A 14,419-nucleotide genomic window follows, 5' to 3' on the forward strand; every position below is an offset into this window, starting at 1 on the left:
AAGTGACAATGAGAGAGCGATTGTTTCATTCGTCAAAAATTGACATACATCTTAGCAGAACACATTTCTTAAAATAAAAGGTCCGCCTTTCAGCACCAGTCTTGGAACAAAAAAAAATCCATTAGTTTAAACTGTGCTAGGCTGCCAGTGACTAACTATTTATTGCATCTGTAATATGTTAATGTTCCATTCATTAGTTTGGTGAGTATATAATGAATATTAGACATGCCAAGCTAAAATATACTGTCCTTTAAATTCATTATATCAGATGGCAGAGCAGTTATCAAAGATTAGAGCTAAGTGGGGACTGTTTTAATGATGTTGTGTAGTGGGGGAGCATTGGCACAGGCAAAGTGCTTCTGCTAATCAGAAGTAAAGTTCTAAAACTATGCTGGAAGTCATTACTAAATAACTGTGTTTGCCAATAGCTGTATAACTGTTAAGTTTGCAATAAAATATTTAGAGGTGTAAGGTTTCTTACAAACATCTGTCTAAAAGGGGACAAAATCCTTAAGTTAAAGATGTTTTTTTTTATCCCCCCAATTGGGCGCATGTTTTAAGTCTAATCTATCCCTGCCCCAAAGTGGAAGGTGTAGCAATGCTCTTTATTCCTTCTAAGGAATGAGATGAGAGAAGAGATCACTGTGGGCTGCTATACCTTGGGTATGGGGATTTTCTTAAAGGCGAGGCTCACATTCCTGACGAGCTGTGTGCTGGCTCTCTCAAACTCACTATATTTAAAGTTATAGTGTCAAGTTGTTTTTTTTTTTTGCAAAGCCTGCAAGCCAAACAGTGCTTCCCTTCAAGCAGAGGATATCCCATTCACCTTTCTCTCTGCAACCTCTAGGCTTTAGCCTACTTTCCAATCAGTTTGTTCAATCGCCTAAAATAAACACAATACGGGAGACATTGTATTCTCTTCCCAAGGAAATCTCCTATAACGTGCATAAAGGGACTCATTTCACCTGCCACACTAAAAAGGGAATTTGCAGTTATAAGAAGAAGATGCAAGCCATTTGGGACGCAGAGCAAGGAAAATACGTGTTTGGTAGGTCTATTTTATTTATAATACGTCTTTCTCCTCTTCTGCTAAGCTTGGGATGCTCTATCTCTTTAACTATCTCTTAACCTGATCCATCTGCTGACTGTGCTTGTTTAGCCCTGTGCTGAGAGTCTGAAGTCTGTATGTGAATTATACCTTTGTAATACACGATTGTGTCCAATTCCTAGCGTTACTATCCTTTCCAGATAGCAGTCATTTGTCACAGACGCCAGTAGAACAGCAACTATGGCCAGTCCAGAGCTATGGTTAGGGGAGGGAATAAAGAGATTTAGCCCGGATGAGGGATTGTGTTGATCGGGTATATCTAGAGAAGTGTCCTCTGCTTAGGAGCAGGGTGAATGATAGTGCACGGCAGCTGCAGAGAGGAAGGAAAAGGCAGAGTACTCACCGATCTGTCCTCTTGGAAAGGCTGCTGGAAATGATCTGCAGCCAGGGCTAGAGCTCCTCAGTGCAGGCTGATTAGGAATGGTCTGTTCAGGTCCATCAATGGAACAACACACTGCATCAGCCCCCTGTATCCACTCACCACTGGCTTAGGGGATGCAAAATTTACAAACTTTGGCCAACACTCCAGGTATGTCCAAGCCCATTAATTTAGGAGATCATCAGATTAATATGCACCTAAGTTTCTTTCTTACGCACATAGGTAAATCAAAAGTCAGTTCCCTTTAAGATCCCATATTTTTCCAGTGTATGTTCAGTTTTAGGCAGATGAAAGCCTTACACTAGGGGGCAGACAGATACTGTACTTGTTCCAATCTTAACCATTTTTTCACCTCGCAGCATATGCTCTAATTTAGCACTGTAAATTTTTTTTTTAGAGGACCCAACTCTGACAGCCCCTGGTGATTTTGAAAGTACCACAAGCCATTGGTTAAAAATTGCATTGACTTGGTAGTTCAGAGCAGCACAATGGGACTCACTCTCCCCATTCACAGGACTTCAGTGTGATGGTTGTGGAACAGACACACACCACTACACTTCTGTACAATGTCTAAGAATATACATGCAATGACTTCTTACTAGTCTTGTATGCAGATGAGCCTGCAAAGGACAACACATCATTTATCGTCAAATTACCTTCTAATGTTAAATATCATATTTTTATTTTATTTTCAAATATAATTTTATGCACTTGACATTCAAGGATGATCATGTACATTATTAAACATAATACTCACTGTACTGAGTATGAAAACATCGCTGTGAAGGGTAATGTGACATAAGAGTGTGAGGTTTCTTGCCTGCTATCCACACACAAAGTGGACAATGGTAGGATACATCTGACACAATGATGGCATTCATCGTGTGGCCTAACAAAGTACTGACTAGCTTTAATATAAAATAGTAGTCGTTTACCACTGTATAGTGCATTGACCAGGAATGAACTCACCCTAAAACATTGACCTTTAAATGTGTTCGGTGAGGCCAATAATAAGCCATGAACTAGACTTATTGGCTATATGTGAATTTACTATTTTGAGTGGACTTGAGATGTAAGAGCAGTACGACAAAGCGTACATCCTCTATCATCGGAGTACACATTATTTAACTGATTCCATTATATATATAAATATATATATATATATATATATAAATATATATATATATATATATATATATATACCAAAAGCTCCCCAATGAGGCAATACCTAGTATATGCCATGTAAGTATTTACGATACCTCTATTATAATGCTGATGGTGATTGGGGTGAGGGGGTTATTTCAAGGGAAGCTCCAGAATACATATTTCTAGTGCAGATGCAGAAGGGAAAAAAATTCCAGCATTTGGGTCCCTATATCATCTGTTACCCTTACAGCAAGTGACTGCAGGCTCCACATATGGAGGATATGCAGTGGTGATGGTTCCTCTGTGTGTGCGTTTGTATCTTTTCTAAAACCATACATTGGTCATTCTGTATATATATATATATATATATATATATATATATATATATATATATATACACACACGTATATGCGTGCATTGTATCGCCAGTACTCTGTAAAGATGTTGCGGGTTCACACAATTCCAGTAAGATATTTAGGAGTATTTAAAATAGACCCATATTTAGAAATGAGTGTGCCTATGCGTACATTGAGGTAGAGAACGTGGGTATTCTGCAATGATACAAATGTATATATGTCTGTGTGTCTTTATGTGTGTGTAGTTTTTTTCTGTAATACTATATTCACATTCTTTTAGCTTTTTGTGAATATGAGAATATAGAAAATTATAATCTCACAAGTGTGTGCAAGATACAGATACCGTAACATTAACAGGCGAGCAAGAGAATACTTTATTTCCGTAGTGTCATTCTTGGCTGCTGACATGGACAAGGGAATATAACATTGGCTAGCAGTAAAATAATAGATGTACCCAGATAATAATGACACTTTGCCTTGTCTGTGCAATTAGGCTTAAACCAACAAGCATCTGCAGCCCTTAGCTGACACGGAATGCTTCCCCTGAAGTAAATAATAGCCCCAGCTATTGAGATTCTGATGGTCAAGTGATCAAACAGTACCGACCCTCATTCTTCAACACAGGAGTATTGTCCATTTGAACCACTCTCACCTCCCCTGTAAAAGCAGTGTCTGGTCCTCAATTCTATCTCCCTGCATACATCATTATAGCAGACTGCTGCCTGTGTGGAAAGATGTGTTCAAGTATATACCATGTATATGCATGCTTATTTTGATTTAACCATGTGTACAGATCATATGTGACGCATATTAATATTCCCATCCTTTAACCAAGAGTTGGATATAATTAATATAATAGTCACTTCCAGCTCTTTTTTTTAACTTTATCCATTAGGTTATTATGGAAGAGCACAGACCATCATGTCCTATATTCACAATAAAGCATAATGAATACTGTTACACTTAACCATCTACTACCAAACATACAGATATTTATAAAGTCAATTGTTATTTATTTATTTATTTATTTATTTTAAGTCAGGTATTATTATGTTGGGACACTGACCAGGGTAAAAGAAAAAAAAAATATTCCAGGATTTTGTTTAATCGATTCTACTTTTTTTATTGCCCTTTTGCAATAGGGTTTTTTTTTTTTTTTTTTTAAACACATTTTTTTTTCTCCTTTCACCCTCTACAACCTTATTGTGTCTGAACTGAAAGAGCAGTGCTGAGAGCAGGGCAGGCACTAAATGACTCTCTCTAGGACCGGGCAGTGCCGAGTGACAGGCGCTCTGTACCACTAGGCCGGTCGGACCAATAGGGTGCAAGGGGAGGGCTGGGAGCCCTGACCAGTTAAACACAATCTCTCGCCTTATAAGGAGCGGCGTCTCCATGGTAACGTGTGCTAAGTTGCAGCAGTGGTGTCAAAGTTCACTATATAGAGAGCTCAGTGAGCTGATCGGAGAGACACCACTCTGCCAGCCCTTTCCTACAAATCGCAGTCACTTCCTACCCCCCCTCTTTAGCATATTTGATCACTTTGATTCCAGGCTCCTGCCTTTTATTCCAGGGCTTATTCTGCATGAAGGATGTCCAGCAGCCTGTGAACTGTTCCTCTTTTTTATTACTATCATTATTATTATTATTATTGTTGTTGTTGTTTGCTGCTGGGGCTGAAGAGTGCTTCATGCTCAGAGGAAGCAGGGACCTGAGCAAGCCCTGCTGGAGAGAGAGACTCCCCTACTGGCTGCCGGCGCTGGAGGAGAAGCAGAAGAGCAGGTCTCCCCCCTGTAATCCTTAACCCTTCGCCTGTTCTCCATGGCTTTCCTGAATGGCTGACTGTGATCTTCCCAGGACCTGGCCCCCAGCACTCATCCTGCACCTCAGCCACAGAGAGACCCCCCCAAGCCTGCTCCTGCACAAGACCCCCAAACACACTCTGCTACTCCTCTGACTGTTTGCTGCTTGTTCATCTTCTTTTTTTTTTTTTTCGTGTGTGTTATTCCCTGAGACCCCCCCTTTTTCATATATTAAAGCTGCTTGGTTGATCCCACCAGCACCATAAGAAGAGGGAGAAGCAGAGTGGAAACGGTCTCCCATTAGATATGGCAATGGTAGTGGGTGCGTGGCGAGACCCTCAGGACGATGTGCCAGGAACTCAACCTTCACAGCCACCCCCAGTACAAGGGCCAGCCGGGGCCCCGCACACCCCGCAGACCCCGGGGCAAGGAGTGCCCTCTTCTACCCCTGCCCAGTCCAACCCGTCCACCCAGTCCAGCCAGAGCCAAGGGGACAAGCAGCAGCAACAGCACATTGAGTGCGTGGTGTGTGGGGACAAGTCCAGCGGCAAGCACTACGGCCAGTTCACCTGCGAGGGCTGCAAGAGCTTCTTCAAGAGGAGTGTAAGGAGAAACCTGAGTTACACTTGTCGTGCCAACAGGAACTGCCCTATAGACCAGCACCACCGCAATCAGTGCCAGTACTGTCGCCTCAAAAAATGCCTCAAAGTTGGCATGAGACGGGAAGGTATTGGGATTTCATTTGTTTTCCAGTCTTGCCTATTGTTCTGTATACCCCCCTCCTCTCCCCTCTCTCCAGCATTCAGGGTTCAGGCAATTGTGTAACTTTCCCGTGCATGGCCAGGGCTGGGAGTTTGCTGCTTGCCTCTCTGTCTTTCTGCATTGCAATCCAGTGGCCACGATCATTCATGTTAGCTAGTTCTCTTATGTAGCCAGACGTTTTTCTGTATCTTAATGCTAAATGGGGGGAATTTCACATTTATATTTAGTAATCTAATGCTTTTTTAATGCATGGCCCAGAATAGGTTAATATAGCAGCGTATTTATTTATTTATTATTATTATTATTATTATTATTATTATTATTATTATTATTCATCTATGACCACAACAGCAACAACAATTGCCCTCTCTCCATGGAATAATCTGTCTTGCCCCGGTGACCTAGAATGTCATTCTGCACAGGAGTTAAAACTGATTAAGATCAGAAGACAGTTTGGAGCTGAGTCTCCTGCAACATACACACATGCTCTCCCTCTCTCTCCTCTCCATGAAATATATATGTATGTGTGTGTGTGTGTGTGTGTTGTTGTTGTTGTTGTTGTTGTTTGTGTGTGTGTTGTGTGTGTGTCTGTGTGTGTGCTCTCGTGAAAGTCAAAAGCTTTTGTGATATGAAATGAAACGTGTGTGTTTGTGTGTGTGTGTGTTGTTTGTGTGTATGTTGTGTGTGTGCTCTCGTGAAAGTCAAAAGCTTTTGTGATATAAAATGAGAGGAGGCCAGCGTGCTGACAGTGTGCAGAGCAGCCCCAGCAGGCTGTCTAATGTAGGCTAGGGGTTACAGTCTGCCTCTTTCTTTGTGCTCCAGCTGGTCTGACTAATCATGTCCTGCTTAGAATCCCACGTACATCTCACACGATCTACCGAACTCCACACAATACTTCCCATAACCTTCCATCTCCCCTAAAAGTTTAAACATTATCCCCCAAGGTTCTGTGGCTTCCTGCAACGCAAATGTGGGGGAAAGGATACAGAGGCCTGCAAGCTGCAAGCAGTTTTCTAGAGCTCTTAAAATGAGAATCTTTCTTTGTTATTGATGTTTTTTTGTTCATTATTATTATTATTATTATTATTATTATTAAAATTATATTTTCACAGTCACTTTACAAAGCGTGAGAGGCCTATGCAGGACCTGAGCTATTGTTTGAAAAAAAAAACATAATTAAAATCAAACCGCAATATTATATGTGTAGATGGGAGAGAGAAACATAAGGACATTATGAGCACATATGGAAGAATAAATTGAATGCCTTCGTGTTTGGAAAGTCAGCAGATTTTTTTTTATTAAGCAAGCAGAGGAGCGATTTTTAAAGCAATTGTAGAAGTGGGTTCTTTAGATGATGTGTTGTTGTAATTTCATCATTAAAAAAAAAGAACACAATACAGCACAGAAAGAAAATATAGTAAAATATTGATTTATAATTCTTGTATTATATTTATTATTATTTTATTTAAGTGTGTTTTAGCTGTGACAGGGAATACAAAACTTGCATGACAATAAGTAACCCAGACCAAAGCAGATATTAATTGCTGTAGTTTCTTCTCTATTTACTGCAGCCGTACAGAGGGGCAGAATGCCACCCACACAGCCTACTCATGGCCAGTTCGCCTTGACAAATGGGGACCCTCTCAACTGCCATTCCTACCTATCCGGATATATTTCCCTTCTGCTGAGGGCAGAGCCCTACCCGACCTCTAGATTTGGCAGCCAGTGCATGCAACCCAACAACATTATGGGCATCGAGAACATTTGTGAACTGGCAGCCAGGATGCTCTTCAGTGCTGTGGAGTGGGCACGGAATATCCCCTTCTTCCCAGACCTGCAGATCACAGACCAGGTGGCACTGCTCAGGCTGACCTGGAGTGAGTTGTTTGTGCTTAATGCTGCCCAGTGCTCAATGCCCCTCCACGTAGCCCCTCTCCTGGCCGCTGCTGGGCTCCACGCTTCCCCCATGTCCGCGGACAGAGTGGTGGCCTTTATGGACCACATAAGAATCTTTCAAGAGCAAGTAGAGAAACTGAAGGCATTACACGTGGACTCGGCAGAATATAGTTGTTTAAAAGCTATAGTGCTATTCACTTCAGGTAAGAGAAATATTCTATTTTTGGTCATATGTATATTTTTATACAATGTCATGAACTATTTATATAGAAAGTGTCATCTTATTATTTTAGATGCTGAGTCAATGTGCTAAATTATGCCACCGTGCTATATGGCACAGGGACCCTACCACACACTGTTTGTGCTAGGAATGCATTATAAATCATATATATAAAATGTTCAGGCCCTGTCACAGCCACACACGGGTATGTTAGAATCGTTCCCTGAAAATGCATTTTAAAATCATTTAATTTGAGTTTGAGATCACAAATCACAGTAAATGAAATTTCAGCTAATATTTAAAAATTAAGAATAAAATAAAGCAGTGTGATCGTTCGTCAAAGGGAAAGAATAGCTTCGCCTTGCTGTGTGGTTGCTGGCCTTGCCAGGCTGCCTCTCCTCTGGAGTCTTGCTTCCAGCATGACTGCAGCTGAAGGCAGATATGTTGTTTGTTTAACTCCATGGGCTCAAATCATTCGGATTCCAAATGTATTTGTGAATCGGACGAGTTAAGACAGGCAGTTTGGATTTCACTGCTGAACTGCTGTAACTTTAGACAGAATACAACTTTTTAGAGTAGAAATGCGAGGCAGCCACACAGTTAACCCACAGCATGCAGTGAGAGAATGGGGGAGGGAAGACAGAATAATGTTACCGTAAATGTGATACTACAACTACTACTAATAATAATAATAAAGCTAGTAATAATGATAATTATAATATTCCTTACACCCTAATCTACTACTATTATTAGCTGTACACCGCTGTTTTGTACCGTAGTACCTATAAACCAACAATTATAAAAATCAATTTAGGATACATTGTAGGACATTCTGTGCGAGTGATATATCTCATATTTATTCACTGGACAAACGATAAGTAACACATTATAATATTATAAACAGCACATTCCAGGCGACTCCATGCCCTTAATGTCACTTATGTGAAATCACTATTAATTTAATGTGTGTATATATATATATATATACATATATATATATATATATATATATATATATATATATATATTCACATGCACAGCAGTAAGGCATACATGCATTCTTATATGTTGATCAAATAAGATACATTGCTCAAGGCTACATTACTAGTTGTGTTGTATTTTTTTATCTGGTTTAAAATAAAATGTATAATGTTGTAAAATGTATATCCCACATTTCTCAAGATGAGTGATGAGTATAGAAGAGTAAACAAGAACTTTTTTTGTTTAATATGACCACTATTCTAATTTATTATATTGTTTAATAAACTGTGATTTAATGCATAATAAGTGCATGATGACTTTATTAGTCTGCACTGCAATTATATAGCTAGGATGCCAACTCCCCTCTTCTAAATATTTCAGGGTTGGGGATTATAGCAAAAGTATTGTTAGGAAAGTATAATGAAGTCCTTCAAATAACTGCACTCTATGGTCAGTGTCTATGGTCATACTTTAGTGCGCTTATGATGATAGACACACTGGTATGTGCAAACCTTGTTTGGGTACATGCTGTAAGGGGAATGTACAAGCTAATGCTGTTCTGTATCAGACAATCACCTGCACTACTTTTACTTAAAACGCATTGCTTTGGCCAAACCACTTGTTTGTTATTCATTGTAGCACCAGAGAGGCCTGCAATGCATGTCAATTCTCTGCAAGCTTATCTGGTGATGGAGAGGGCTCAATGCACACCAACACAACCACGTTACACAGTTGTGCCTTATTTTCCCTCCACATGTTTCAAATAATTTGCATGCCTTTTTAATGGCATGGATAAAAATATGCATGTGCTACTCATTTTTTTTTCCAAGAAGCCAATGGCAGGTTAGGTCACAACCTGGTCTCTCCACTGAGGCGTTTGTGATTTAAACCCTACGTATTGTATTTTAGGACCATAGTAAATTGTGCAAGACTTTCTGTGGTCTCCCTGTGTGCAGGAGCCTTCTGTAAGACCAGCTCCAGAGAGAGAGAGAGAGGGAGAGGGAAAAGGGGGGTGGGCAGAGTTTGCTTGGATGACTCTGAACAACCCATACTGACAAGATGATCTTTAAAAGAGCCACTTAAGACATTTTCACAGACTAAAGAAAAAACGTATAGTCCTAAAAGGGGAGAATATATTAAGAGTACTGAACGCCATTGCTGATGACTGGACATCAAATTATTTGTGCTAAAGAGCTGAGAAACCATTAGAGGCCTCTACTGATTGACTCTCCAGCCTTCCTAGCAATATATATATATATATATATATATATATATATATATATCAGCCCTGGCGTGCTTGTGTTGGTGTAACTTTTATGAGTTGATTGCAATGAATAAGAGAAGGGGGAGGGGGGAGTTTGTCCACAATTTGGTGACAGGCCTTCCACAACAGCAACGCCTAATCATATAATTACATTGTTTATCACACTTTTCTTTCCCCCCCAGATGCCTGTGGTCTGTCTGATGTGGCTCATGTGGAAAGTTTGCAGGAGAAGTCACAATGTGCATTGGAAGAATATGTTAGAAGCCAGTACCCCAACCAGCCGACAAGATTTGGCAAACTTTTACTTCGTCTACCCTCCCTCCGCACTGTGTCCTCTTCTGTCATAGAGCAATTGTTTTTCGTCCGTTTGGTAGGTAAAACCCCTATAGAAACGCTCATTAGAGATATGTTACTCTCTGGAAGCAGTTTCAATTGGCCCTATATGTCCATACAATAAAAAACAAAGTATTGAAGGGGAAAATGGAGGGCAAAACAAAAGACTCTGGGGTATGTTTGCTTAAAACTCCTTCTGCTAAGGCTGTTACAAGTTTACTTAAAGAAGTGGGAAGAATTTATTGGACTGTGAATTAAAACAAAAAAAAAAGACTTATCTATGAACACTCTTACAGAATGCATTTAAACCTGTCTCGTTCAGAACAACTTGCTACGTATCACTTTTTTTTAAAGAAAGTAAAAACAAACAAACAAAAAAACAGGAAATTTTAGTCATTTTTTGTAACCTTTTAAAATATCGCTTAAAAAAAGTGCATTTATGGAGATGAGAAAATTAGCAGAGAGAGAGAGAGAGAAAGTAAGTTCTTTTTTTTCCAAATTATAAATTGTCCTGTGTCTATGTATCTATTAGCTGTTTCTTTTCCTTTTATTTTGTATTTTCCTGGTTCCAAACCAGTTAATTCTGTGGTTCTATAATATTTTTTTTTTATAAATATATATATATATATATATTCTTGACTTTAAAAAAAATGTATCCTTAAAATTTATATGTTCTGTAAGAATTAAAACAGATTCCACAAGTAATATCATAGGACAAAAAATGGAACTTAAAAATGAATAAATGGAGTTAAGTTGGAAGGGCACTTATAAGTGATGAGCCTAAATTAATTATTGAACTCGAGATCTGTAATTATTTACCCATTTGAACCACATATGTTTTTTCACTACACAAGACAGATTTTTTTTATATTATTATTATAATTATTATTATAATTATTTTATTTTCCACAAATAAGAAAAGCTGTGGGGGTGAAGCTGAGGGGCTGCTGTGTCTAAGATACAGCGGTTTAGTTAAGTACATTTTTTTGGGCAAATGCGTTCCATGCAGTATTCTCAAACTGTTCTGAAGCTCCTATTACTGTTTGTATATTTGCAAATCCCTTTGTATTATAATTGTTGATATTTCCATTTTTTTTAAGTCAAAATACAATTCAAATCAGCATGACAAATAACACTGTTGGCACTTATACATAATGTGATTGATTCGGTAACTAGAGCTTACAGTTTTGTGTTAAAACTGAAGGTTTTTTTATTTTGTTTGCTTTTTTTAAGTGCAACTTTTTTCTGTATACTGTAAAAGTTATAATTACTGAACTGTTTGGTCGAGTCTTTGTGTGTTATATTTCAAGAAAATTGGAAGTACTCAGAAATTAAAATATTATTTGATATCTGAAAAAAATCTTTGACTGTGACAAGTGTCTTTCAAAACAAAGAACGATCTACATCACATGTTTTTTTTAATAGAGACCTTAACTTATTGAGCCCCAGACCCCAGACCTTCGAAGACGATGATGCGAGTCTGTGGGTCTGCAGAAGGGGTTAATTTGCCTTCCCTACTTGCCCCCGTTATGTTTGTCCAAACGTGTAACAGTGTATTTGCATGTCTAATTCGGCAGGAAACGCTTAAACCAATGGTTTATCTATGGTTTAAGAGGTACTGTACATTATTGCAACCCATTCTTAGTAACCTAATCCCCTATTTAATTAAAAATGGATTTCCAAGAAAAGGCCCGTACTTTTAAGTGCCTGCAGAGCTATTTTAGCGAAGTATATTGTTAAACGTATTAAAAAAATCTGCATCTATTTTATGAACATGAAAAATAACTATTTTGCAAATATCTGGTATACACGCACATGATATTTGAGGCAAGCCAGTGGCAGATTTGTATATACAGGTCAGTTGTTTTTTATTGAGTTTTCTGATTTTTTTTTTTTTTTGTGGTTCAAGAAGATATTGTGATGGCCATTCACCATTGTTGTTGAGAGGTTCATAATTTGGGTGACTTATCTTAGAGGACTGAAGGTCTGTTATGTTCCCACTAAGTTTAATTTTCAAATGTATTATTAAAATATAACCCTTTCTGGTCTGCTAGTGTGTAGTAGGGACATTAAGCCTTTTTTTTTATTGAGCAGACCTTTTAAAATACAAACTAACAGCAGTCACTTGAGTAGGCTAGATAGAAATACAGGTATCTTTGTAAGCAACCATGTCTAGGATGCCTACTGTATGAGAGCATGAATTAGAGCGTAATTACTTTTTCTCAGTCACAGATTACTGTGGGGTTATATTTTGCACCAAAATTTGCCATGTTTTAATTATATTCAAAGGTAAATTTAATTTATTGTAAATGAACGTCTGGACCGTGATATGCAGTTTGACTGGGAATTATTATAACATGTAATACACAAACACACACCCACACTATACAGGATATGTATACATACACACATAATATGGAGATGAGACGGCGCTGAACACTGGTACATTTGCAGAGTATTGCTGACCTCTACGTTTAGATTTCTCTATTGCAAGTCATTTGTGAGTGTATGAAGTTTTGTATTAAAAGAAGAAAAAACAATTCACAGGATCTCGTTTTGTGTTAGCTTATTGTAAAACATGTGTTGTAAATTGTCATTGGTATTAAATTATAATTTATGAATTTCAAAAATCAAAAAAAGATCCAGTCCCTGTCCTTATTAATGTGTGGAGAGTGTAACACTTATCTGATGGGAGGTTTTGCAGCAGTCACAGATTAAACTCCATGTGGATCACGATGATGGTTATAAAAAGAATAAACCTGTGAATGCATGTGTGCTTCCTGAAAGGAGGATTTGTTTGAGGACTCGCGTTGTGTTTTACGTTTATTACGTTTAAAGTAACTAAAGTTTTCCTTTTCGTGCTGAGATCCAACAATAGATCCAGCAAGCATTTGCAAATGACAAAAGAGGGGGATGTGATTTAAGAGCAAGTTCTATGAGATCTTAACCCTTTGTTGGCTCCTACTAGCCGGTTGCTTGGTGTCCTCGAAATGCAGGAGCGTGCATGGGTTAACCCGGGATGTTAAGATGGCAACACTATAAGTGTATTTTCTGCTGGCTGCTTGCAGACTGCTTTATGTCTTCCCAATGCTGGTGTGTTAGCCAAACACGATCTCACACAATAATACCCACAGTTGAGATCTCTGATCAACAGCATCTTATAGCACATCTGAAACATGTAAGGGAAGGAGGGGAAGAGGGTGGTGGTGGTGTGTGTGTGTGTGGGGGGGGGGGTGCCCAGGGCATTAGGACTCATCCACAGTATTCCAAAATAAACTGTGTGTGATCTGGTGAAAAAGAGAGAAAGAGAGAGTGTGTGTATTGTGTCCCCAATGTGAATTCTGCAATTTGCAGATGATCCCTTTCCTTAGTGATCACATATAGGGAAGCCTCCTCTGTGCTATCCGGGCTTAGGGCTTGTGTTTACTTTAAGCGGAATTTTTAGGGGGTGTTTTTACTGAGTATCCAAGCGTGTGAAAGTATGCCTATAAGCTTGCTTGTGCCTTGGTGTCCTATTAGCTGAGCCAACATGGCGTCTCTCAGTGCAGTGCAAGCCTGCTGTACAAGGCATAGGCAGAGTCTAGTAATACAAAACACATTGAAATAAGACAACCAGAGGGACCTTCATCTATGAGCAGCAGGCAGTCAGGAAAAAGACAACACTGTGTAGTTAGTTGCTCATCCTCCAGCACTGTGCTAGGGCTAGGGAAAGATCAATGCAACAAATTGCAACGTTTTAGACAAGAAGTTTCATTTCTAAACAAAGGATCCCTTATCACAGACCCACCAAGGGAGCCTCTAATTCTATTGTGATTTAATGTGTGGTTGTGATATACAGCACACACACAGTTACACAACACTGCCAAAAGTTCCCCATGATATAGTCAATGAACTTTGGATTCATAAGTAGGATGTACATACATCCTATGCATGTTTACTTTATTGTGTAAACAGTTTACAGCAGGCGTTTAACCCATTAGTTGCTCCAGTTATTAATGAGCAATTGCAAATATATATAGTCTTCTTAGAGGCCTGTACACTATTATTTCCAAGCGCCCCATACACCCACAGCAATCCATTCCACTACTCCACTTTCAGAGCTTCCCCGTAGCACTAATTAGAAAGTAAAATGTAACTACAATCTAATTATGAAGTGGTTTAGAGACAATAGTGTG

At 38.9% G+C, this 14,419-nt stretch overlaps 1 protein-coding gene across 4 annotated transcripts; it reads left to right on the top strand.

The window, feature by feature from the left end:
- The first annotated feature begins 785 nt into the window (after window positions 1-785).
- On the top strand, window positions 786-12,862 carry NR2F2 (nuclear receptor subfamily 2 group F member 2). 4 transcript variants are annotated; one of them, XM_088452686.1, is made up of 3 exons: window positions 786-1,048; window positions 7,122-7,649; window positions 10,094-12,862. In XM_088452686.1, exons 1-3 carry the CDS (start codon window positions 1,006-1,008, stop codon window positions 10,366-10,368), a joined length of 846 nt encoding a protein of 281 aa, XP_088308812.1. In that variant the 5' UTR covers window positions 786-1,005; the 3' UTR covers window positions 10,369-12,862. The 4 variants fall into 4 exon arrangements, with proteins under 4 accessions (XP_088308812.1, XP_088308809.1, XP_088308810.1 ...); XM_088452683.1 differs by lacking the exon at window positions 786-1,048 and adding an exon at window positions 4,456-5,515 and having other exon boundaries at window positions 7,101-7,649; XM_088452684.1 differs by lacking the exon at window positions 786-1,048 and adding an exon at window positions 4,456-5,515.
- The last annotated feature ends 1,557 nt before the right edge of the window (window positions 12,863-14,419 follow it).

Source organism: Taudactylus pleione, unplaced genomic scaffold (genome assembly GCF_031769625.1).
Source record: "Taudactylus pleione unplaced genomic scaffold, aTauple2 ptg000556l, whole genome shotgun sequence".
NCBI classification, from domain to species: domain Eukaryota; kingdom Metazoa; phylum Chordata; class Amphibia; order Anura; family Myobatrachidae; genus Taudactylus; species Taudactylus pleione.